Source organism: Sparus aurata, chromosome 4 (assembly GCF_900880675.1).
Source record: "Sparus aurata chromosome 4, fSpaAur1.1, whole genome shotgun sequence".
Taxonomy (NCBI): Eukaryota; Metazoa; Chordata; class Actinopteri; order Spariformes; family Sparidae; genus Sparus; species Sparus aurata.
Genome location: NC_044190.1, coordinates 29,102,877 through 29,130,570, shown reverse-complemented (window position 1 = coordinate 29,130,570; position 27,694 = coordinate 29,102,877). Strand labels below are relative to the sequence as shown.

Sequence of the window (27,694 nt, the reverse complement as noted above, 5' to 3'; positions counted from 1 at the left end):
TAAGATACTGAGCCATCGCAGGTGTCTACCAGAATTGGCGGAAACTTGTATTAATTTCAATTGAGAAAAGGAAGCTGAATTATTTACAGCTGAATTAGTTCAACATGTCTCTGGCCATCTGTTTAAAAACTGTATTCTGCGGTTTAGCATTGTAACAGCCCTGGCTTAGAGGCATAATTTCTACAATTATTCCTTTCATAAAACATCCAGTGTATAACTCATCAATTTAAAGAAGACTGCTCTGGTCCTTCGGGCCTCCATCAGTAATTTAATTGTGAATGTTTCAAGAGCAGCCCGATTTTTTGAGAATACTGGAGTTTTTTTTTTTTTTTTTTTTTACTGGTACTGGTACTGTATCACCTGGAGCAGCCTCTCAACACGCTGTACACCTGCCAGATCCACAGTGCATCTTTAATGTGATCCAGTTACATTCAGTTGCAATTTGTTCACAATACATGAAGCAGTAGTAAGTAAAATAGTGAAAAGGCATATACTAAACGAGTCATTCTTGTGCAGTGCGCGCAAATGTGACGCACAGGTTATGTAGACATATTCACTTTTCTCTAAAGTCACGATTATGTGTGAAAATTAAATCAAACTGAATATCCTCAGATACCAAAAGAAATAACCGGAAAATGAAAGAAAAAGTAACGGGGGGGAGAGTGGAGGGGAGAACAGAGAAACGAAAGACTGCTGCCAGATCTTAATTGGACTGGAAACAGTCATTTATTGCAGAAGTTTCTCATCAATTTTTATGGTTTAAATGAGATTTGAAACATCTTCCAGCTACGGGAGGCGAACACACAGAGCCCCTGCTGCAAAATCTCAACGTGACATGCTAAACTTGTCATGAACAAGTTTAAAAGTGTGACATGCATGTATACACATAAGTTGCATCTAAATCACAGCATGAAAAATATACAGTCATATAATGGTTGTTTCATGGCTGTGATGCCCCGAGAGCGAGAGGGAAACGTGGGAAGGTAAGTGAATCATTGTCACAGCAGGAGAAAATCTTAATAGAAGTGATCATAAAATTACAAGCGGCACATCTCAACTAGTGAGTCTTTGATTGCTCGTGAAGGTATAATTTGATTTCCATGTCTTCTTCTCGCGTGTGCGCACACACACACACACACACACACACACACACACACCTGCAGATGATGTGCAGGGACACACGCTAGCACTGACAAAACCTCCATGCGGCATCGTGTTGAAATCAAACATCTGTGTCATTTGATGTAATACATGTTTTTGTAAATCACCTGCTCAGTCTACTAACTGCTAAGGCTTTTTCTAAATAAGAGAACAAGGATGTGGTATCAAGGTTTGTTATGTGACGTGTATCTGGAGACTTATACTTCTCGCCGTCGCTGTCAGATTGTAAACAGCACGCAAAGCATAACATAATGTGCGTTGATGTGAAACTGCTCAACGCGGTAACAATAGAATCACAAAACAAACAAACAAAAAAATGAAAAAAACATCTTTTGACAAAAGCAATTAAGGTGTCTTTGGAGAATAAAGCTGTTAACTGTGAGGGGAAAAGATAGAGGGAAAGAAAGAGCAGCGATTTGGTGAGGGATTTTTCTTTTGTTTTTGTTTTTCGCTGGCAGTAAAAAAAATTATTGTCGGATGAAACAAGCAATTGATTTTCACTGTCAGGGAAAATGTCTTTATTAAGGAGGGGAAGGGAATTAAAGGTGGAAAAGGTGAGCGGGGCAAGCGGAAAAACCTCTAAATGAAAAATATGAAGGAAAAATGTTGGACTGTGTGTGTGTTTGTGTGTGTTCGCCTGTGTTCTGTCAGCAATGAAAGAGTGACCCTGTCCTGACCGCCGCTCGCCACACTTTATATTAGAACGTCTCAGCATAATAGTTCAGTTAGCCACATACCACACACATACACACACACACACGCACGCACACACACACACCAAATGCACCCAAGGCCACGCACACCCACACAGCATCTCACAAACATGTATACAGAGGATTGCTTACCATTGCTCTCTCTCAGCACCCATTTTGCTTTGCTGCGCTCTAACACACGTTCGGCAGATTGCTGAGTTCATGGATTTGATATTACCACCTATCCTTGACCGCAGGAGAGCCTATAATGTGTGTTTTTCAGGGGTTTTTTGGCACCTGCTCTCTGTATCACATTTACAGCCTTTTCAAGAATGCAAAGGGATTCATATTTTTTTTTTTTCTCATTTTTAGCTTCTCCCAAGGGCAAGTTAAATATTGAGCACACTGCCTTTTTTTCAGCAATAACACTGAGAGCTAGTGAAGCAACGTTTCCTACTCAGATGGCTGTGTGTGTATCTGTGTTTCCCCATATTGACTCCAACTCTAAAGGCAATACAAATAACTTTCCTTTGGTGAAGTCATAAGTGACTTCTAAGGCTGGTGATGCTTAAAGCTGCTATTTTTATAATAGTATATTATATAATAGTGCAGTGATGAAGCCACAGACAATTGCGCCCTGAGCTTGGCTGTATTGTGCCTTTCAGCTCGTTGTTTTGGTTTTGCGGTTCAGTATCAACAATCATAGTTTATTTCCTGCAGGCAGTTGTTCTTCGGCAAAAAGCTAGAAAATCCCACGATATGAACCCCGTTCTGAACCAGACAACAGACAAGTGAGCTGGATACACAGAGGCAGAGCATTTAACAGCTGTCGAGCCGGATACAGTATTTCCCTAAACTAGACGGAAGCCCGGGGCTAAAAGATAGCGAAAGTCAGACCTGTCGACACGTACACAGGTATTTCCTGATACGTAACTTTTTCTATGCGTTTTGGCCTTTCACGCACTGAAAAACTGTGTTTTAGGTCACTGAAAACAGAGCTTCTGGGCAGGAGATGATCAGAAACTCTGGTGTCAGTGTTTATCTCTGTTGCCAGATTTTTTGAAACGATGACGCAGACGCTCCTGTTCAGTGAATGTTGCATCACTGGCAAATGTGAACTCGGAGTATGTGTCGAGATATGGGAGTGTTTGAGTTTGCACATTGTCTGAATGGATTTTATATTATCTATATCTAAAAAACACAAATTGACATTGATTAATTGATCTTACCATGATAGAAAAGAGACATAAAAGGCTGCTTACAGGGTCCTAATGAAATGAAATTACCCAGGAGGATTCTGTTCTGTTCCAGAGTATACGATCTTGTCCGTCATTATTCTGCTAGACATTTTCACCTAGGAGCTCTTAAACTCTGTTTTGACTTCTGGTCATTGGGCAGTGTCAACTAAGACTGATCACCACATGTCTCAGAAATGGCAGCAATTTAAGAAAAAAAAAAATTTTTTTTTACATTTGACCCTGAAATGGCCAATCTTCAAGACAGTTTCTCTGTCTTGACTGTGGGGACACATTTGGTAATGAGCTGCCGTTGTGGTGGTGTCCTGCATGCATTTGCCATCACTTCATAAAACTGCCCCCAGTGCTTTGGCATCACCGGACTGACAGCAGCTCCGAAACCACCGAACAAACAAGCATGGGCTGCTCTACTGAGATTGCTGATGCAAATGCAAATACTAGAATGGCAGCCTCTAGCCGGTACCAAACAAAAAAACACGTCCGCGGGTGTCAGCACTGCAAAATCCGTCAATAACGATATGTAAAAGATTTAGAAAGATGTGTTATGTTACGCTTGCGAGGTATCCCGGGGAGACACAGGAGTCCAAGGATATACTCTCAAATTATTGTTTTCCGTGAGTTTTGTTGAGTGTTTGGTTCCTGCGCTTCACTTTGATTTGAATCCCTCAAATTATCTCCATTCATCCCTTTCAGGACTTTACAGCCATTGAGTTGTAGATTTACGAATGACTGACAGCAGACGCAGAGGGGTGGCTTCACGTTAGGCAGCGAGTGGGTTTGTTTTTCAAAGCGAGGAATGATGAAAAATTGAGAAAATGTTTTACGATAGACACACAGACGCACGCACATGTGAGTACAAGCACACACGCAATCACACGCAATTCTCTCCAGTGTATCTCGCTGCCTCCCCCACTTTGTCCTTATTTCAGTCGTCTTCTGTCTGTGGTCGTCTCCATCTCTCTCTCTCTCACACACACACACACACACAAACGCACACACACCGGTACACACCATCCATCCCACCTATCTTCCAGCTATCTTCAGACAGCAACCCCTATTCCTCGCTGACAATGTTTGGGATTTACTCGGGACGTAGCCTTGATTCTCCCTGTGTGTCTATCCGTTTTTGGCCCGAGTGTCTGCGTGTGTGTCGCATGAGGTGTGATGCATGTCCCTGCTCCAATCTATGGTTGTCATGGCGACCGGTAACCAGGCATGTCACGCCCCCCTCCCCTCGCCTTTTCTCGTTTAGCTGATCACCTTCACTTTGCATCCGCTAGCTGGTTTTACTGATTCTAGTGCGCATCTAATTTGCATCTGACAAGTGTATTAATCTGGCATTTGACAAATAGGCTCTTTGATCAACTTATTGAAGTGCAACGGGCGCCGCGCTAGAATTTTTCAACACTGTTTGCTCGGTGTTTATTAGTTTGCGTTTTTTTTAATGATTTTTCACGCCGTGTTTACCGGCCAAGCATGGGCAAACTTTGCGCAGCAGAAGCTCGGCCAAAAATAGTCGACACGCAGAGGTGAAACCGCGGCCAGTTTCTAATTTGGGTAGGGTTTTCATTAAAGGCGGCTTCTATAAATAATTTCTTACTGCAAATAAATGTGTTCAGGGGAAAAAAAAAATATGCTCATTTCACTCTTTCGGTAATTAATCAGGGTGAATGTGATGGCGGCTGAAAAAAAGTTTAACCAGTGGAGGTGTTAGGAGCACTTTCTTTCACGGGAAAAGTCTCTCTTCAAAAACTGTTTCCAGCATAGTTAACTGCACTGATGTATTTTCATATTATTTCCCAGGGACCTGCTTTCATCCCCACTGTGCACCGGCTAAATGGCCTAAACGCTTGAATATCACTGCAGTCCCATTTACTTAAACTGTTTGACAGTGGGCTGACAGGGAGTGCGAGAAATGGCGATGGAGAGAGAAAGACAGACAGAGAGAGGTTGTGGTATTTGTTCTTTGTGTGATAAATATAGGAGGTGAGTGGGCGGAATAAAAAACAACCTAACACTGTAGCGGGATAAGAGAGGAAACACGGAAAGAGATAGATATAATGACACCAGGAGAGAGACAGTATGACATAGCGGTAATAATAGCGATATAGTTAGGAAGAGATCTAACAACACTTAGGGATTGTAATACAGAGATAATTGTGGTGGAAGAGGGCTGGAGAGGAGAGGGATGAGGGGATGAGAGAGCAGGGTAGAGGTAGAGGCAGGGACGTGGGGAGGGAGGGAGGGAGGGTGATGACAGTAAGCTCAGGGAGGAGATGGAGAAAAGAACGAAACTGCGGGAAGGAAGAGATGCATGGGGAGAGGCGGAGGGATAGAGATAATACCGGCATTATAAAGAGAGCAAGGATGGACGGGAGGTTAAAGGGGGGGGGGGGGTCATCGAGAGGAAGATGGACTGTTCCAGAGAGACAAACATAATGAAGGAGAGACACAATGATTCTGACACTGAGATAGTGAAAAACAGGGAGGGGGTGTTGCATGGGATCGGGTAGAGGCAACGACAGGAGGAAAAATAAGGCTAGCAGAGAGATACAGCAGATTTTCTGTCCTCTCCTCTCCCCTCCTCTCCTTTCCTCATAGCCAGTATTGAATCGCTGCAGTCAATTTTTTCTACACAGGGTAACTTCGAAAGATGCATTTGATTTGTGGCCCAGCACACCGTGGAAAGAGGCCGGCCGACGTTTGATTTACGAGGCAGGGACCTTGTGGTCAGGTTTCGACCAGATCCCGCCACCTCTCTGCCGACTTCTCAGCGCCTAAAAATTGTGCAATCCGTCTGATTGTTATGTATATCTGTGCACCGGGCCGAATCTATTCCTGAAGAAATACAAATTCTTAAACATCTCTTTACTGTATAAATGGAAAAAGCTGAGTATTGACCTACTTTGGTGTGATTGTTATCATGTGCAACACAGCTCTCAGGAATGCCTGTTAGATGGCGTGTAGTCATCTGAATTATAACCTGGGACATGTCTCCGGCAGCATAAGTGTGCGGCCCTGCAGACTTGCATGTGCCTTTCTTTTATAACTTTTCTGTAAATTACAGGGGAAAAGCCTCAAAGCCCATGAGATGCAAATCAAACAAAACCCACCTGTGGATTTAGCCTTGTGTTTTAATGAAGACTGACTCTGCGTGTGTGTGTTCGTGTCGCCCTGTGACTGGAGCTGCTGTTTGAAACACAACTTGTAGACACACAGTCAGAGATTGACACACTCACATGCTCTCATTTTTTTACACAGAGCTACATGTTGATCGGTCTGTCGGCACATCTCACCCGATCAAGTGAGGGAAGTAAGACACAAAAATCACGGATGATATAAGTAAATACATTTCTTTGATCTTCAAAGATGTGAGGAGTTTGGAGAAACGTACTGGGTGAGCGGCGACGAAAGAGAAGGGAGAGAGGAACATGGGAGAAAATAATTACTCCTGCTGCTTTTATGAATACAGCATTTTTCTAATCTGTTACCTCCACAATGAGACCGACGCGTGGACCAGAATCACTCAGATTTAAATGTGCCCAATCTCTCCCCATCAAATTAAATGTTGAATTTCTGATAATTAAAATAATAGGCGGCACTATTATTGAGCCGAGCAGGTGAAGAAAACAGTACGTTGTGTTTCGAGGCACATTATGACTCATCGGCCAGCGGGTAGCCTCCATCAACAGGTGTTGAATCATTGTCTCCCGAGAAACAGAACCCAGAGCTATTATATATATGACTGTGAGCTCCGTCACGATCCAGATGCAGATGTACGCAACGCAAACTCAGTTGTGGAAGGCTGTACACTATCGCATGTTTGATCCAATAAAGTCACACAATGGATCGGCTTGTTGTTGTTCATCATTACAAACCTGGGAGCTCTTAAACTCTGTTTTGACTGCTGCTTATTGAGCATATAACCATTTTTCAACACCACACTTACCTAATTTCCCTTTAGGGATGAATAAACATATCTATCTATCTATCTATCTATCCGTCCATCCGTCCATCTGTGGATCTACCACTTTTAGGGCTCTCTTGACTTTTCCTCCAGTGTAACCATGAGGGAAACATTGGTGTTGTTTAGTAAAATGTTCCGATGGCTATAAATTTCAGACACTTTAGAAGAAATATCATTGACAAATGGTAATAACGCATAATTAATAGTAACTTCACTGTTAGAAAACAACAAAATCTGTATGAACCATTTTTGAAGCAATAGTAAAGGTTTATAACCATCAGTTGCAACTTTATAATAGCCATCCAAATATCATTTTTAGATGAACTACAAAGTATTTACTTTTGCATATTATCATGTACATCAACTGCAACTTTAAACAATTGCATGCTTAATGGTTAATGAAGCATTTTACTGTTTGTGAACAGTAAAAAAAATGTTAACCGAAGTTCAATAAACTATAAATGTACCAATAATTAATGATGGTTATTATATAGCGTCACTGAAATTTGGTACAGATGTTCATGTCCTGCTTAGGATGAATTGTAAAAGCTTCTATAATTTCTTTGGTCTGGTGAAGTGTTTCATTTTCGGATCAAGGACCACTCAAGAAATAAAATGATAAAAAACTTCACAAATCATCTAATTTCTCAACATCCCCCCTACGTAAGCAGCGTATTACAAATTACAGCCTAATTAGATGACAGCCCTCCAAAACAGCATAGCCTACTCACTTCTTAATGGGAAGAAATTATGCTGCTTATTCAGAGACACCAGTGAAGCAACGTCTGGCTCCAAACTTGAGAACTTCAGGCTCATATCTCAATCCACTGTGTTGATCATTTTTGACGTAAATAGTGATACCCCCTAATATACGTTACGTACGCAGTGTCTCAAAATGGTCGCAAAATGGTCGGCTACGCTGGTAAAACAGCCGGTTCGAGTAATTCAATTTGAATTCACGGACAAGTTGATTCAACTTTAAAAGATACACATCTGTCCTACTCACAATGAGACTTAATGTGAAACATGTTTTTTCTTTTTTTTTTTACCAAACCTACTTTTAAAAAAAACACTGGTCTAACGCCATTATCAGGTAAAATTTTTGGGGTTGTCCAGTTCTTTGTTCATGACCAAATACTATACTGTGCAGAATAATCAACCTCGGCTGTACTTTGTGTGTAATACTAATCAGCGAATGCAGAATAACGCACTAAATTAATCCTAAATTAACATGTTAAATGTCAGCGCTGCTTAACATCAGCACGTTATCATTGTCATTCCGAGTATGTAAGCGTTTGGCTCAAAGCGCTGCTGTACCTAAGTACATCCAGACTCTTTTTCTCCTCTGTCATTTCTTACAATTAGTAAATGTTTGTTGTCTTGCTCACACAGACAGCTGTTGGAAGGACTGACCATATGGCTGTCAGTTACCGGACAGTCTCTGGCAGAGGAGCTGCGCTAAACTAACAAAGTCTAATCACGAAAAACCAGACAGGGTAGAACTGAACGCGGCATCAACAAAGAGGCAAGGCAAAGTACTTTTTACTGAAAATGCCCCGAGTGCGGTTCTACAATATGGTCTCCGGATTGATGCAAGTATCCGGTGAATTCTCCTTACCCCCATCTGCTCAAAGGGAGCAGAGGGGGATCTGGCGGCGGAAGAGACCGAGTAGGGAAGGAGAGAGACGACTGGAGACAGAATGAGAGACAGACACAAAGACGGCTGAGGGGGAGAGGTGAACTGGGTTGGAAAGACAGCGGAGAACAATCTGAAATTAATCTGGACACTCCAGATGGTTTAAAGTTTGTGTGTGCGTTTGTGTGTGTTACCTCAAGTACATGTGTGCGTCTCCGTTGCTGCCAGCCTGTGTATTTCGGGCCTTGCGTATAGGTATTTATGGGTGTTTGTGTGTTTTGTGTGATTTCAGACAAACAGGAACATCTGGTGTGTGCACAGCGCCGAACGTTCTGGTCTCGTTTTGAAGGGAAAAGATAAAAGACACGTAGAAAAAACAGATGCACACATATTTTGTCAGCATTCGGTTGAGTAGACTGTGACCTAGTAGACCGTTGTACACAGCATTACTGTGTTTATGTGTGTGTGTGTGTGTGTGTGAAAGAGAGAGTGTGTTCTCAGTGATATAAGGTTAATAAATCAATAGCCATCGCTATCTGAGAAACAATTACTGCTGGCTTTCATGTTGGCCACACACCCACACACATACACATGCACAACCACCCGCCCACCCACCCACACACACACACACACACACACACACACACTGTGCTACGTGCCCTGGATATCGGAGTAGCTTTAGGAGTAAACTGTATAAAGTGTTTCTCAAGGAGAGAGCAGCAGAAGATGAAAGATGGAGGAGAGAGAAGGGAGAAGTGCACAAAGAGTTTGTAAATGACGAAAGAGGAGTAGAGTGGATACACAGAGGGTTGAGAGAGACACAGCGAGCCGAGGTGGAGGATCCTTAAACCCTGATTGTTTTTCACTGTGTTGCTCGGGTTTTTCAGCGTTTACGTGTGGAACCACGTGGTTACGCCTTCGATGCCGCAGCAGATAAACAGTTGGAGTTCCAGGTTTTTTTCCATGAAATGTTTCTGTTCATCATTAGATTTTTATCAATTAAGGCTACTTCGGTAAGCTAGTGTCGACATAGTTGGTAATAGTAGGGGTAAACCGCACGGAGACGATATGCTGGTTTAGCGGAGCCTCTGTCCGATGGGAGTTTGGTACAGGAAGGAAACTCAAATTCCAAACTTAGAGGGATTGTTGTGTGAAGTGTTTCCATTCACATTCCTCACAATTGTGGAGGAATACCCGCACACGGTCCCTGTCTCATCCACAATGAACCCTTCCGCGGCAGACATTTCGACTTGTCAACGCACAGGTGTTGCCGGTAATGTTAACGATTGCTCCATTCTGTTAAGTGTCCCTGGCAGCCGTGTCTGTGAGTGAGCATGCACGAAGCCGGATCACTGGAAATAGCTGACCGAAATGGAATGCAGCCGTCATTAATGTTGGACATTTCACCTGTGCTTTCCCTGCTTTGATGGGTCAAAATGTCCACTGTGAAAAAAATGTCCATCCGTCTCAAGTCTCTCCCACCAAATTATCTCCGGTTCTTGGAGGGGTTCTGTTCAAGATTCGTTAAACCCCGGTGCTACCCAGCAAGCCAGCCGTGTTCCCACCAGTTTTAAGGAGAGCCATTGTGACAACAGCAGCCTGCATGATATGACAGACCTGCTTCTGTTTGCTCCTCAGGTCAAGGAATACCTGCTAGTTCTTGGTTCAGCTTCGAGCCAACATCCCAGTTCCTGAACCGATTTATTTTTGGTTGAAATCTGAATCTGAATCATTCAGAATTCGGTGCACGACCCCTCTCAACAATCCCCTCTCAGTTGTAATCTGACTGGGAACCCGATTTGTTCTTCGGTTCAGTGTTATGCGCATAATCTTGTGTGGCTGTTTGCACTGGACCACGACCCCCGTGCCACGAGGGGTCACCACAAACATACGCAAACTGTTACAGCTTGGGTTTTTCGTTTTAGTGTGCGTATGTTTAGTCCTGTCTTGGGTTACCTCTGCTTCGTTTTCGTCCACTGCGGTTACATGTATAGCTTTCAGCTTATTTGTTACACATTAACTCAGGTTTTGGCATCTTTAAGAGCTGCTTATTATTTATTTACTGCCCCTGTTCTGTCACTGAACTTCACACTTAAAGTAAAAGCTTTTCATGAATTCTTCAGAACCTAGCCAGCTATATAATCCGATCCTCTGTGTACTGTATGTGTCTGTGCAGCTATGTCTCCTGTGTTCATAAGTGTAAGCGCAAGTATTCTAAATAATAGCTGCATGTGAGCTGTGCTGTGTGCTGTTATTGGCGGTGTGGGTACGCATGTGTTAATGCGAGTGTGGGTCCCTGTAGTTAACGTAAACAATATAAGCTCAATGCTCATCCTTTCACTTTGGTGGATTGGGGGGAATAGGCAATGTAAGGGTTGTATAAGGTCTCCTGTCTGCACGTTTGAAGGTTGAGTGCCCATCATGGGATACTGGTGAATGAACAATCTGATCACACGGTACAAACTCTTAAAACAACACCAGCGCACGTTCTGTGCAACGTTAAGTGTTTATAACCGTACATGTCATGGGAAGTTATTTCTGGTCTGAGATCAGTGGATGAGAAAACTAACATTGTCAGGAGAGAGTGTACACACACTCAGGCCATCCGCATGAAAGCTTCACATGGCATATGCAGCAGTGCCATGGGAGGCTGTGAGGCATATGTTAAATTATGTTGGAGATGCATGTGAGAACAAGCGCTTGTTAACTCTTGTGACACATGGCTTGGCACATAGTGAATATTTAAGCTGTGCTAAGTGTTCATCAAACCCACAATCTATTACATTATCTCTAAAGGTTTTGGAGGATAGAATTTGAAAAATGCATGATTAACTTTAATGGCGGCGGTGCAAATCTACACTCCCTCGTAATTCTCATATCCCGAGCTCTGCACGGAACTTGACTAACCTTAAAGCTAAAGGCAAAAAAAAAAAATTGTCAAAGTCTGTATCTTTAGAATCTGAAGTATGCAAGCCGGGAATTAAAAAGCCATAGTTTCAGGTCTAAATGATATAAATCAGTCCGAGGAGAAACTCCTGTTATTTCTAATATGATTCTGTGCCATCTCTCTCTTTCAGCTGAATCCTGTGGCGGTGTAGTCCAAGGACTGAATGGTACCATAGAATCACCTGGTTTCCCGCACGGTTATCCCAACTACGCCAACTGTACATGGCTGATAATAACAGGGGAGAGGAACCGGATCCAGCTAACCTTCGTCACGCTAGCGCTGGAGGAAGACTTTGATATTGTATCAGTTTACGATGGACAACCGTCACCTGGCAACTTGAAAATGAGGTTAGAAATGAATCCCTTATTTACAATCTGGTCTTTTTTTTCCCTGTTTTTCTGTTGATCTCTTTTCCCTCTTTCTCTTCAAACTCCTCTGACTGTCTCACTTTGAGCGTAGCCTGCCTGCTCATCTACCTCCTGTCAACAAAAAGTTGACATGTGGACAGCAGCACATTTCTTTGAATACTTATTTTCTCCTAAAAGGGAAATGACACAGTGTCAAAGAACAGTAAGTGTCAGCTTTAATTTGAGTGGCTTTTCTGTTAAATTGGATAAAAAGTTTATAAAAGGACACCCCATTTTGGAGCACGGTCCACTATTTTTCACGGTGACAAAAGCAGTTGGACAAAATAAATTGAGATTTGACGAAGCAGAGATTTTGACTCGGCAATGCTTCTGGGAAGAACAAATCGTCTGAAACTTAATCAGTAGCACAATACAGTGGAATATAAAATATTAAATACAATTTAGATGGTAAGTTATAGAGAACGTTTATAATTAGATGGTGAAATGGATTTATTTTTCTGTGATATTGAGAAGTTTGGTGTTAAATTTCTACATTTGGGTAACTAACATTGCTAAATACCAGTTTTACCACATGTGTATGTTTCATGAGAGGTCAGTAAACATCATCATCAGGACTCAACACCTTCCACTTTGTTGTTGGGTTTTGACTATGAAAAGGAGGGCATATTGAACAAAAAGTGTAAAAATAATATGATATCATGGACATTACTTTTAAAATTGTAGCAATGCCTGTGTTTGTGTTTGTTTGTTTGATAATTCTTTGATTGTAACTATGAAATGTGTCAGCTGTACTCATCATATAAGCATGTTTACATGAGATTTGTGGCTTTTTAACAGTTCTGGAGTCTGAATTGAAGGAGTGAAGGAGTCTGAATATTTTATTTTGTTGTTTATCTCTAGTCATATTTTCATTTGAAATTGTGCCTCTCCTTGATGAGCTTAAGGCAAAGTGGCAAACATCTGTTCTGTAATTTAGGCTACAAGGGTTTTAGACCTATGGGCCCATGAACATGTCTGGCTTATTCCATGTTACCCGTGTACTTAAGAGCAATGGCAGGAAACACAGGCCTGGAAAAAAGAAAAAAAGAAAAGAAAAGGCAAATCACTTTGTTGTAAAGAGTAAGGATTTTACTTCTCTGTAAAACATTTAGGCACAGATGGAACAACGGCAGAACAGAAATTGGTTTCTGTATTACATGTAATATACTGTAAGCTGTACAATTCAAACTGAGATCTTCTCCTCTGGCAGTGTTAAGGTTGTTAAGGTAGAAAGTCCCCAGAAAGAGAAACGATATAAGAACACGGAAAAGAAAGTACTTATTGACCTATAGATGAGGCAAAATAAAAATAAAAAGATGATTCTTATCTTTTACAATTCAGGATTCAGGATCATTAAACACATTGATAATGTTGCAATTAGCATAGAACCTAAATTCTATGCCCTGGAGGCGAAACAGGTACAACTCTAAATGCTCCCTTATTTGAATGACTTTATAATCTTCTTGAGAAGAAAGAGTGTGGCATTACTCATATAATGTGCAGCTTTTAATGCTGATTTCAGGTTCAGCATGCTGCACATTAATATATCAGGTTATTGAATCAGGGGTGAATCAGGGGTATTGAGTCTTTTTCTTTAAACCATCACCAGTGGAATTTAAGCTTACCATACAGGTGAAACTCGCAGAGTGCAGAAGCATTTAGTTTTATATTAGTAAATGTTAAATGACCTACAGTCAGCACGCTCTCTTCGGCAGCAATGTAAGCAATGCAAAAAATAAACAACTAGAAACATATCATCTAATAAAGCTAAAAATGAATCTTGTTGGAAGTTTATTGATTTGGGAAGAAATAAGATTGAATCATTAAATTAACAAAGAGTCTGTGAGCTTGTTATAGTAAACTTAAGATACAGGGCTGCAAATGTCTTTTTTTTTATTATGGATCAAACAGCTAATTAATTTCTTGAATAATCAATTAATTGTTTGGTTTAAACGTTTACATAAAATATTCATCTGTGTTTCCCAGAGCCTCAAAGTGAATTTATACCAGACACAGCAAAACACTAACACTCGAGAATTGATGATCAGATTTGTTGTCAGTCATCTTATCAATTAATCATATAATCATCCCTCCAAAAATATATGTACAAAAAAATGTAAAACCTTATTATAGTTTCAACATTCCAACAAAGCCCATGGGCCCACATGGAGAATCAGCATACTGCAATTTGAATTACCCTTTTTTAAAATTTTTGTTAGGTAAGTTTTTGAATATGAAATCCCCTCCAGTGTGCCGACGTAGCTCACGATTACATGGAGCTGTCTAGTGGATCGCCAAAATCTTGTATCTTCTCTGTTGATCAACAAAAATGCACAGGAAATAAACGCACAACATTTGTGAATTGGCAGCTTCAGTGCTTGGTGAGTTGTAGGACTATAATATTGCAGGAGAGGACGGATAGGGCAGCATCTACAGAGCTGGCAACCTGGAGGAAGCTTATTCATAGTTCTGTGCTTGTGTGTAGGAGGGATGAGCTGGGAATGCACCGAGCAGTCTTGAGGTTGGTGGTGCAGTTAGTGATAACAATGGGTTTTTCCTTGAAAACATTATATAGCTGTATTGTGTGTCAGTGCTTGAGCACCAGCAGAATACTTTTTCTATTCGACTGGCTAGAGGAGAAAAATGTAGACCGCAGACTATACTGAGTGGTGGGTTGGTGCTCAGAGCAAGTACTTCTTGTTTTGTGCACAGAGTTCCACCTTCAGGGTTTGTTTCTGGTTGTTGGCTTCTTTGGAAAAAGCTAAATCTGCTGTTAACGACGTGTATGTTGAATGATAAACTGAGCCAGTATATAGTTAAGGAAGTCAACCAGTGTTAAGGAAATGGGTCATGGGCTTTTCAGCAGTAAGGAAATCATCTCTTTATAAATGTGTATTCAGGTTATCATGAACATGAAAATTCAGATGCATTCCTAAGTGTGTCAGACAGTTAGATGCCAAAAAAATGTTTGATTGTGGAACATGAGCTGCCTTTGGCTCTTTAGCTCTCAAATCCCAAAACTAAACTCTCGATTAGAATCCTAATTTCTCCAGTGTGATATCTTTGTATGGCGGATGCTGGTTGTGTTAACACATGTTTGAGGTTCCTTGCAGAGTGCTTTTGTTTGCCTCAGCATGTGTTTCCTATAATAAAAAAAAAAGGCGCCTAGAAAGGGACTTGTCTTGGATATAGATTGGCTTTTACATTTTCCGATAGATCTAAATGTATGTTACAGCCCCATGAACACAGCTTCTGAGACCAACAGAGCAGGTTTGACAGCAGAAAACACAGTAATGAGTTGTTTTTTTTAAGGGTTTGGCTCCTGGCACTCTGTGGCTGAGTCCACTAGCTGCATGGCTAACCAAGCTAACTGGCAAAATGCAGCAGTTAGTGGTTACTTTAGCTTCTAAAATACTATTTAAAATACTTACTAAACAACCTTTTTGCCCATGTCGGGCCAGATACTGACAACAGATGGGGCAGACATATGTGATAAAAAACCAAAAGAAACACACGTTAGCACTGATTTTGACATCATGGGGACTTTGTTTGAGCTATTCATTTAGCAGCTTTTTATGAGAGCTTTAGGCATGTTGCTGTTTGTGATCTTGGCTTTATTATTCTACCCATTGCTTGTGTTCTGGCTCTACATTAAGCTGATATGACTGAGGGAGTTTACTTTAGGCTTATGTTATGCTTGGCCTCACTGAACTGTGGCGTGATTATATCAGAGAATAGTCTGCCTCAAGAGACTCCTTCAAAACACAGATTAATGAGATCCTTTACTATGGTAATTTCCAAATGTCTTCTAAAAAAAAAGTCAAGTCCTGATATGTCTGTGAAAACAGGTATAAAGTATACAAAAAAAATCAAAAGAAAGTGCTTTATAAAAAAATAAATTAGAATAAAATTGAAATTCTGAAATAAATTAAAAACAAAATTGGTCCTTTTAAACCTCTTCTTTTATCTGATCATCTATTCACGTCCTTCCCTCCGTTGTGTTTTTATTCTCTCCTCTGCTTTGCAGTTTATGAAAATCCATCCTTATTCAACTTGCTGCCTCTGTGGTGGTCAGACATGCAGTTTAGTTGAAATGCATGAACTGGTCTTCACAAAATACATATAGATTCTCATACAAATAGCCTCCAACCAGAACTAATTTAATTTAGCTCATCGGTTTCTTGTGTTTGCCCGGGATTTTTTTTATGTGAATATGCTCACGGCTTGAATATGTGTCTGTACTGACTGGGGCTTTTTTTCCAGCCTCTGCAGCAGACAGCATAACCATGGCTACCTTGTCACGTACTGCACCTTGGACCCCCTACTGACTGTATGTGTTTTGAAGTTGTTGGCCCACAGCCTTCTTCTGCTGGGATACTGAAACCACCAGAGTGTGCTGTCTGCAGGCCCTACACATGCGGTGAAATGACAGCTGCACCAAAAATTTCCCCTGGCCTCCAAAAAACTACAGCTGTGGTGTGATGACAGGAAAGTGAAGTGTACCAGCAACTCACCTGTGCCTGCCCCACCCCCCCAACCCCCATGTGGGGGTTTCTCCGATCACCTGCTGCTGTTTTTGCTTCGAGTTCTTTGCTTTCGTCTATCCTCCTGCCTCATAAGTGCAACATTTTTTAAGCTGTTGGATATTTAGGGAACACACGCCGCAGCATCACCTAATAGAAAAGCAAACATGCCAAGAACCGATGGGGGTGGCGTGATGGTTTCTTTTGTTGGGACGTGGGAACTCTCGAGAGCTTGTTGCTGCATATTAAAGGACTACCAATTCATTAGCTTAATAATAATAAAAAAAAAAGAGGTTGAAGTAGATAACTGCAGTGGCAAATGAGGTGACAAGAGGTGGCAGCTGCAACCCTTTGTGCGCTTGGATGCTCTGTCACTGTCGTTAATTAGCCCTGGAGTTATTTGGCATCCACATCATTTACAGCCAAACATATCAGGTCTATTGTGAGCCATTCTGTCTGCTGCAAGCCCTCGACTACAAAAGATCAGGGAACGAGTAGTGCATCAGTCGCTTCTAAAGCGTCTGGCCTGTAGTGCAGTGAGCTCTCACTGTGAACCCATTCCCAATGTCATTGAGATCAAGTGACTAAGCTGGGAGGTGCGGGCTTGTTCTCTTCTTAACTCCGCTCCTCGTTGATGTTAGCACTTCTCAGTGTGGTGCGGACATTACTGCGGACAGGCAGCATAGACCACTGGCCAGCCTTTCTCTTTGCCCTCAGGGTCTCCCTGGTGTGTGCCACTGCAGGCAAAGCTTGAGCTCAGCTTGTAAGGCTTCCTCCAGCTCCAGCTGAGCGTCGGGAGCTACTGAATCATACCCAGTATCCCCTCTTTGCTTATTCAAGTGTAACTTATGTTTTTACATAAATATAAGGGCTGATTCCAATTATCCTGCTGCTGCCTGTTCTCTGTCTGAGCTCCAAGAGGGCAGTGGTCAGCCAGTTGACCTAAAACCCTCTCCTCCTCTCAGCTTCTGGCTGAATGGCGCAAGACTTGCTGATATGAACCCATCAGGCTGCCCACATGGACAGTGGGCTGAAGCCAAGAGGAGCTGACTGCCCTCTCTTTGTTCACAAAGACGAGCACAGAGGAGGCAGGATATATCTTTCAGACCTCATGTGTGGGAAATGCTGCAATCTCATATATAGAAGAAGGGCTGACCCGGCATCTGTGGCCTCTTCTTTCCATCCCCAGCTGTGCGTCAGCAGCATTAACTGTACTCCATCCCACTCACTCTGTTGACTGATGTCAACAGAGTGAAAATATTTTTTTGAAACTGAAAAGCTCCTCTCGTGCAGGAACCACTGCCTCCTCTCCCTGCCTGTGTGTCTTTTTACTGTTTAAGAAGGCACATTTCCCAAACTCCCTGTTGACTCACAGCAGAGTTTTGCCAAAATTTTAAGTGGTGTAAGGAGACACACTGTACAGCACTTTGCCCAGACCTTGCCTGGTTGGAACGTACTGCACATATAGATGGACAGCGGGGAAGAGGAGGAAGCTGAAGGAGAAGTTTTTTGTTGTGGTACTTTTTCCCGCTGACAGCCTGTCCCCGATGGAGTCCGTTGAAGCTGCCTGAATCCTAGCAGACCACCAGCACTGTTTTACATTAGTCAGAAGAGAAAACATTGTGACGGGTTGATTAAAAGGAATGTTGGATCCTGAAAAATAAAGTTTTAGTTATCTAGTGTCAGAGGTCAAAAAATGTGTTTTCTTTCAGGGGTTTTAGGGCGCTGTTGTGGGAGGTTGTTGGCGGGTGTTGATCTTGTTAAATGTTTGAAAAGCTGTGCTCCTTCATGTTCAACACTCTTTGTACACTGCTATTTATTGGTACGGTGGAGGTGAGCTACAAAGGACATGTTAGAGGATAGCTTAATATGGATATGTCAACTGTTTTCATTGGTTAGCTCTCTTGGGCAGAATTTTCCAATGAATGGATTCACAGTAGAAATACAGTATATTTGCCATAAACCTTTGCTATGTACTGTAACACGCTTCACAGTATCTTACTGTGAAGCATGTTAGAGTAGAGGGCCTTCAGATTAAAACACACCCACCAATCAAAAGAGAATAGCTACATTGGGATTCAAATCAAAATGGCAGGCACATATCAGAGAACCAGTCTGCCCTGAAAGTGACCGTTGTATAGCTTGCCAACTCCGGGAATGAGCCAAATTATTCTTCAACTCCTCTCTGCTCCGTGGACCCACCATCAAACCTCCCAGCTTCAAGGCTGGCCATTCCCTGGAGCTGGCAGCAGTGGGCTGGCCAGCTTTGGATAGTAAGTCCGGCATTGCCAGAGAATTTCCGAGCTTGTCTATTAGACGTGAGAGACGGCATTGGGTTTAGTGCTTTATGTGTCCTTCTGGTCCCTTTGAAATACCTGGCTGATATGGAATGATAAGGGTCAGTGTATAAACAGACATGGGTACTTTCGAAGGGTTTCTACTACTAAACTAAAATGATAATCTTTGTCCTACTTGAACTCTGACTGGCCATTATCTACTGCTGTGTATGCCATTTAATTTAGAGAAGCTGTTGCCAGTGCCCAAAGACCAGTCGTCCTACAAGTAAAGACATGAAGCAGATCTCAAACCTATCTGAAGGTGCTGCTGGACTAACAACCAAACAGAGCCATTATGGAGTCAGGTCAGAAGGTATAGCAGGGCAAAACATTGACATTCTTGCTGTCATGTGCCCTGCGGGTCTTGTGATAGCACCTCACCGTATATCCACTGTGGATGCTGCACACGAGCCACTCGCAGAAGTGGTTTGTCAGGCAGCATTTGGATCTGCAATTTCAGAAGTTAAGTGAAACCTTTTTGATCCCTGCAGGAATATTTATTAATCTGTATGTGAGCCACACTCCTGCAAATTAATGAGATCCTCAAAAGATCCATGGTGTTTATTTGGAACAGGATGATGTCATGTTGTTGGCAAGCTTTTTTTGTTTGTCTGTTTTCACTTTTACCCTTAATGGCTATGATGTCTGCTCTGGGGCGGCTGTGGCTCAGGGGTAGAGCCAGCATCTTGTTATCAGAAGGTCACTGGTTCGATTCCCCTGATCTGCATGTTTAAGTGTCCTTGGGCAAGATACTGAGCCCCAAAATGCTCCTGATGTGCTGGTCGGCACCTTGTGTGGCAGCCACCACCATCAGTGTATGAATTACTATAAGTCGCTTTGGAAAAAAAGCGTCCGCTAACTCTAAATATGCAAATACAGCTGTATACCTATATTTTGGCTGTATAACTAACATTATGTACCATGAACTAGCTCTATTAACAGCATATTTTTTGGGAACTCTGCTCGAGCCAAGAATCTGGATTTTTGTGTGTCTTAAAACAATAGTCAGGTGCCCGTTTCAGCACTGAAACTAAACCTGTTAACCTGCTATTCAATACAGTAAGCTCTTAACACAAAGTCGTGTGAACTACATTGCATTTAGTTTAGTCAGGTGTATCTAATAAACTACATATGTGCATACAGATTTGCATTTTATATCACTTTTTCTGTCTACGAGGAAGACACGCTCCTGTGTGTTTACTTGGATGAACACAGGTCTGAGTGTGTGAGGTGCACCTCTCAAAACGAAGCTGCACGTTTACTCAAAAATGATGCGGCACGCGCATTTGTATTGGATGTGTGTGTGCGTGCGTGCGTGCGTGCGTGCATGTATGCATGTGCAACCAAGCACCTGCGTTAGATGACACAGTTAATTATGGAGTACAGCGATTATGGCACTAAGTATTGCTATACGCTATTTAATCAACGTAATTATGAAAAAGTTAAACAGCTATAAAAATTTACACATGGATGCACCCTTATAACACACTATGGAACTGCCAATGTCAGCAACACACACACACACACACACACACACACACACACACACAGTTGCTTTAATACTGTAGCTGATTGTCAGGAGGCATGCCGTTGGAGGGAGACACCTCTGTGTCTCGCAAAGAGGGAAATCGTCCTACAATGACTGAGGGAGAATTAATTTGCCTCACACAAACTGCTCATGAAGGCTCATGACACACACAAAACAGGACAGTCCTCCTCTCTTAAACTGGCCTTATGCTAGTTAGGGATCAATTCAAAGCCAGTATGGAAACAACAAACGACCGCAGCAGCCAATAACTCTCTCAATGTCATTATGGGCAAAGACAGAGTTGAAATTTTTGTCACCCATCCTTTATACTTCACTGTAACGTCACCCTAACAGCTTATTTCAAGAGACCCTCTTTACTTTCCTGCATTATGTTGTGACACCTGATCTTAAAGCAACCTGTGATTACAATATTCACAAATACAGTATGATGGGATTATCGGATTAGAGGTTTTATTCGTATAGATAGACCTTCCCTGCCACTAGCCTCATGGTTAGTCTGAGTAAGAGCTGCCACAGTATACAGTAGTCGGAGACATAACTGAGTTTTAGTTAAGTAATTACCTTGCATGATGTGGATCTCTCTCAGGTGTGAAAATCTGTTTTGTCAAAGATTAAAGAATGTGGCAGTTTCCACTGTATATCAAATCAAATCAATTGTATCTATATAGCTCAAAAACACAATCCCACTGTCTCAGTGGGCTTTACAATCTGTAGAGTGAACAACATCCTCTGTCCTTAGATCCTCTATTCCAGTGAGGAAAAACTTGCCATACTGATAAAAACAAAACCCTTTTCACGGGGGGGGAGAAGATGTAAGAAACCTCATATCACTCTCATCAGGCTGAAAAACAGTCGCTGAAATGGCTTCGAGATGAGACAAAATCCCTAAAAAAATGCATGCTAATGAAATTATTTTAGGAGGGTTAGCAGCTACAGGACATGTCTGTCCTCGTCTGCAGCCTCTGCTTCCACCGGTGCCAGCAGTAATATTTGTCACAGACCAGTACAAACTCAACCAGAGGGAAAAGGTGGAATGTTTTTGTGAAGTCAGTGCAACAATGGTGTAGTAACAAATGTTAGCTTAGACCTAGTCACTAACCAAGACCGTGTTGCTATCACTTTTTACTCGGAAGTTGAACATCCATTCAAACGTGTTGGGAAAAAGTCACATTCGAAACTGTAATGACCTAGGTCAAAATAAGCTATTTGACCTATTGCCTGCCCAACTGATCAGTAAACTAAGCTGGTGTTGTTATGTTGCTTGCCACGAGAAAGGAGGGCACTAGCAAGAAAAGCCGCCTTGAGTCACGACGCAGCATCTGAGACACAGTGTGTGAAAGTAATTTTGGGTTACACACCATAGATGGCAAAGGATCTAACAAAGATAAGGCTGTTTGTCAACTTTGAACAAAGCAGCTGTCGCACTACTGGCGTACAACCTCATCTGACTGCCTACAGTTCAGCACACACAGATTAATCAGGCCCCTTGCCAGAAGCCTGTAATTATCCCATCACTGATAAGTTAATAAGATTTATATGCAAGGATATGCAATGTTTTCAGGATCCCTTTATGGAGAAACTTGCACAACAATCTCAACGCATTTTAGTTCGACACAAAACACTATATAGAATAGCACACCTGCTCTTACCACAGACGGACGAATGCTGCCAGCCACACAAATCAAATTGATTCTAACATACTACTACGTATTGTTGAATTCATTTGAACTTGAATCTTTAATGACAGCTCTACAAGACACCGGTCCAGTCTGCTACAGGCTCGTGTCAAACCAAATATTTACATTACGTCTTTTCCCGGCCCCTCGTGGTGCCATCTTCACACGACCTCTTGTCCGATGTAGGTGGGGCCAGCGGAATCGTCCAGAAGTCAGAATATGTATGGGTATTCTTTAGGTAAATGAGAAAGTGAGCCATTTTCACATATATCTTCTCATTGGGATAGCCCGCCTTAAAGTCAGCCTTTGCAGTTGCTTAAACAAGAACATGCATGGGCATTTTTAGCCACTTAAATCATCAGCCATCACAGGCACCTCTGTGCATAATTACGTAACAGTGTGTTGTGTACAGTTTTCTTGTTTGGATTTTAGAGAGCGGAGATAGCTGAATAAGTGATCACAGAAAAAGTACAAGAATAAAGGCATCTAGCAGCGCTGTGGGGTGGCTCAGAGAACTGATTTGGGTTTGTGAGTACAAAAGGCGGCGGAACATGGGGCTGTGTTGTGTCTTTGCATACACGTGGCAGAGGCAGCAGGGAGGAGGGGGGAGGGAAAGGTGAGGTGTTGTGTCTTTGATGTAGAGGGATGGAGACAGAGGAAAAAAAATTAAGAGGCATTACAGCGAAGAGATGGACACAGAGAGGGAGACTGAATGAAGAGGCGAAAGGGTAAGGTTTACGCTGTTCCCCGCTCTCCTCTCCACACTTCCTCGCCCTCTTCTCGGCTCTGCTCAGCCCGGTTCCGCTTGATTTGGATTTTACAGGCTGCCACTAGATGCTTTATGAGATATTGCTTTTACGTTTTTTTTTTTTTTTTAATGGCATGTTGCTGCTCAAATTGAGATCTTATGTCTTTAAATAGTTTACAGGCAGCTGGTAATACTGAAAAAAATAAAGTGACTGACGCGCTGATAAACAAACGGGAATAAGACTCCAGCAGCGTAGATGGGAGCTGAGTTTGTCCAATAAATTTCTTAATTTTTAATTTTAATTGATTGTACGATTTTACAACACTGGCCTTAGAAATCCTTACAACATAATGAATTTGAGGCCTTGAAAGATTTGAAGGATATATTTTGTAACTAACCTTAACCGAGTCTCAAACTATGCCATGTTCGGTCGTTATATTTGATGGAACTGGGCCTTGAGAGTCCATGAAAGTACTTCAATTTGATGTTTAAAGGCCCTAGAAATTATTACTCTTTAGACCTATAATGCTATTTCGATTTTGTTCTTTCCTTCAGTGTTTTATATATATTGTTGTGTACACGTACCTTTTAAAAGATCTTAAAAGTTAACAAGGTCAAAGTCTGCACCAACAGAAGCTCCTCTCTCCCACGGAAAACACCGCTCCTGAAACGCCTCGTCAGTAGTCCCGCCTTTAATTATGTGACTTTGTGACATCACACTCTGTCAGTATGCCACACATTAATGCAGAACAGGTAGTTTGTTTCCTGAAAATTGATTTGGCACAGCTGCTCTGTTGTTGTTAGTGGTGCTCGCTCGGGCATTTGTGAGCTGACCAATGACAGCAGATTGGTTGTCTGTGGGGGGGGGGGGGGGCTTAAAGAGACAGCAGCTTAAACAACGTTTGAGACAGAGGGGGAATAAAATGCTGCATCACAAAGCTGATGGGTTTTTTGAGCATTTAAACCTTTTCTACTACTGGTTTCAAAATACAGTTATGAACCTGACAGCTAGCATGATATGTCTCCTTTAATATGCTCACTGTTGCCTTTTTTTTGCATACCAGACTTTATACAGCCAAAATATATAAATAAACATTTGTCCAAGTAACAATGAAACTAAATGGAGTTTGGTCAGCGATTTTGATTGAACCTAATGAGAACTATCTAATGGATTATTCTTTCAAAGTACTAGGCAACATCTTGCGAACACACAAACACACACCCACAACAAAACTTTGATCACCCCCAGTAACTGCAGAGTAAAAACCACACTTTTCTGAGAAAAATAGGCCAACACTAGATAACCAGTCAATGGAACTAATCCAGGACTACCGCTGGGGAGGGAAGGAGAGAAGTGAAGGGAGAGTGGAGAGGAGGGAGAAGGTGGGGCTGCTGGGGGAGGGAGAGAGACACAGAGGCATACAGAGAAAGAGACATAGGAACCAGAGAAGGACACTAACACACACACACACACACACACACACACACACACAATGCTAAAGCTAGTAGAACTAAGTCCCTCTGCGGTTGGTAGTTCTGTCCGTCTGTCTGTGTCTTATTGTATTCCTGATAATTCTCTAAGCTGCTTCGACTTGTCACCGGCACATCAGAAAGTTGAGTGCAGTTTTCACATTATGATAAGAGTTGAACGGAGATGAAAAGTAAAAGAATACGCCCGATTTCTGTCAAATAAGCATTCTATTTTAGTCCCCCCCCCCCCCCTCGTCCCGTTGTTTCCGCGTGTGTTCAGCTGTCCGTCTGACCAAGCGCCGAGCAAAGTTACAACTCCAGTTGAATTCGCCCGTGGAGTTTTTAAGGAACACTCCACTGAAGACTTTCATCACTACCCCTCCCGTAAGTTTGAAAGGTGGCTTTAAAAAGTCGACTTCTTGCTCCTTTTTCAGGAGGCTGGCAGCTGCAGTCAGCATGGAGTCACAGCAGCTGCAATAAATTCCAACCCATTTCGCCGCGGAAGAAAGCAACAAAATCTACATAGACGCTTTCAAAACTGCTCTTGTAGCATAATCCTCTTTTCTAACGCTTGCCTGAATGCTTGGTACGATGCAAACATTCACTCAGAGTATGATTAATATGACTGAATATGCAGCTACAGTCGTGCACTGGGGCGGTAAGATCTTTGTGTGTCTCATGTCTTGTTGTGATCTATAGAGCCGCAGCTAATGATCATTGTTATTAATGAATAATTTTCTGATTATTGTTATGATCAATAAATCAGTTTACAGCCCGCAAGTCAGTCAGACAGTACTTCTGACTCATTCTGACAGTTCTAATCACTATTTGTCCCAAGACACGTCTTCAATTTGCCAGTTTTTGTCTGACCAGCAGCTCAAAACCCCAAACATGTTAGACTGACACTAAATCAAGCAAATGGACTTCATCTTTTAAATAAAGGAACTAAACTATTTATTGATTATCATAATTGTTATTCATCCATTTTCGCTGACAGACTAATCAATCGTTCTGATGACATGCATGTAGCCAGGTCAAGGTCTTTGTGGAGTCCAGTAAATCAAACCCCGAACGAAGCCACTTGTGACCTTAACGACTTTTTGTTTATTTCTATCAGCTTTTACAAACTCTAGTTTAGACCCCAGGGTCCGAGGTAGCCGGGAGTATTTTGTCAGCAGGAAAAGTGAATGAATTGTTGTCGAGAATGAAAGTGACCGAGAGGAGCGGCGGTCGCTGGAGCAGGCTGTGGACTGATGCTGAGTTCAGCTGTTGAGCTGGACTGTAGGACTGATGAGAACATTTAGATCGGCAGGCCTCCCGCCTCACCGAACACCTGTTACTGCTGAGACTCAGCGGGGGGGGCGAGGGGATGCAGAAGGAAAGACAAAGCAATGGTAGCAGAAAGTTACTGAGGGAGACGGAGCGGAGCAGAACGACACCGTGTGAGAGAGGAAAAAAATACAGACACGACTTGCATCATGCTGTCAGTAATACTGCTGACAACCTGAGATTCCCTCACATTTACCCAGGCATCTGCAGCAGAAAGTTTAATTTGCCGTGAATCCAGATTGGTCCGTGTCACAGAGTTTTTCGCTTTCACAGTGAATTATCTGACTTACTTGTTTAGTTCGTTTGAATGGTGGCAGAACATCGAACAGGAGTGCTGAACACAACTTAAATATGAAATAAAAAGATGCAGTGACAACGAGGAGAAAAAACATAGTCAAGAACAGAAAGGAAGAAAAAACTCCACGGATAACTGAATCAGATCTCACCCCAAGCAAAAAGACAGAACAAGAGGGAAAATAAAAAAAAATAAAACAAAAAAAAAACACATCACCAAAAATCAACATGACAATTCAAAAACAGAGCAACTCCGGATAAGGCAATCTAAACGACATATGCACTCACGAATAGTTCTCCATGAGCAATGGCCACCTGTAGTGATGTCATTTACTATCTGTCAAATTCAATGCAGCCGTCCCCGCGTAGTCTTCCTCTGCTTGTATAATGTTGTGCTGTTATTTAAGGATACAGGCAAGAAATGATCTGTAGGCACAGGAGGTGACAGACTGCAGGCAAACAAGAGCAGAGTGGCACTTAATGATGTGTTTTACTCATTTGTAGCATGTGACAGTTGAGCGTGTACATCTCACCTGGCTAAATAAAAGATATATAACGTATACCGTCCCCTGAAGTGCACGGTAAAGCGTTTGAAATGTAATGCTTTGTATATTTGCCAGGGGATGGTCAGATAACTAACTGGTGTTAGCAGAAATAATCAGAAATATGGAAAGTGCAACACGTCTCTCGTGAATACAAATCCCAGGTCTGTGTCAATGTGTAGGTGCTGACTACAAACATTTACATTTAGCAGACAATTTTGTCCAACTTACAGTAGTTAATACATACATTCATATACTGATGGCGGTGGCCGCCATGCAAAGTGCCGACCAGCACATCAGGAGCAGTTTGGGGTTCACTATCATGCCCAAGGACAATTCAACATGCAGGCCAGGGGAATCCATTCACCCTATTACAAGACACTGTACCATCACAATGATTTTGCAACTATTATTCTAAGAGTAAAAAGTTACATAATGCTGCATTAAATAGTCACCTAATACCAAATGGTGGTTGCAAATCTAACTGCCCCAGGCAGAGACGTCCGCCATATTGGCGCAGCGAGGTGACAAGTTAAAACCACCGGCGTTTAAACAAAAACTCAGCTTGTGTTAAGTCGCTCCATAAAACTGGAAACAAAAAAGTATTTCTGTGTTTTTTTTTCTGCTGCAATAAGACACTGTAACAAGGTAAACATGACCCTGTAGTGGTTCTTGTTGCTGACCACCCAGAGCTACAGCGTTTGAACTCTCAGAGAGAAATTCAAACAGCGTGAAGAAAAACACATCGGGCCTCGTGTAGCGATATTAGTGGGAGTTTCAGGTAGGTTCAGATTTATTTGTTTATCCGCTGCTGCTGAATTCTTATTCGGCTGAATGTAGCCGCTGTTGATAGTTGTAGATGTGCCTCGGCGTGATTGAGATCAAAGCCGCAGGGTCAAACAAGCAGCGCTGTTTTTCAGTCTGTGCTGTAATTACGCTGGTTGTTTTTCTAGAATTACTTTATTCTCCCATTTTTAATAAAAGATAATGAGCCCCCAATCCTTCATTACAAACATGAACCTTGACTTCCGTTCATGAAAAAACACCTACCTCAATATTAATGACTGATAAATGTTTCAAATGCCGCTCCTCAGTTTGTTGGACGTAACTTTTTCTGACAGCGCTACTTTTAATGGGCTGTCATCGCATTAATGTTTAATG

At 42.1% G+C, this 27,694-nt stretch overlaps 1 protein-coding gene across 3 annotated transcripts in view; it reads left to right on the top strand.

Annotated features, from left to right (window-relative positions):
- The window catches only part of LOC115580272 (CUB and sushi domain-containing protein 1-like), a 419,751-nt gene that overhangs the window by 90,165 nt on the left and 301,892 nt on the right, over positions 1-27,694 (top strand). For all 3 annotated transcript variants that reach the window (XR_003983835.1, XM_030414457.1, XM_030414456.1), the window contains exon 2: positions 11,790-12,006. Coding sequence is in view for 2 of the 3 variants with exons in the window: in XM_030414457.1 (XP_030270317.1) it covers positions 11,790-12,006 (217 nt within the window). In the remaining variant the exon portion in view is untranslated. The remainder of the gene's footprint in view (positions 1-11,789; positions 12,007-27,694) is intronic.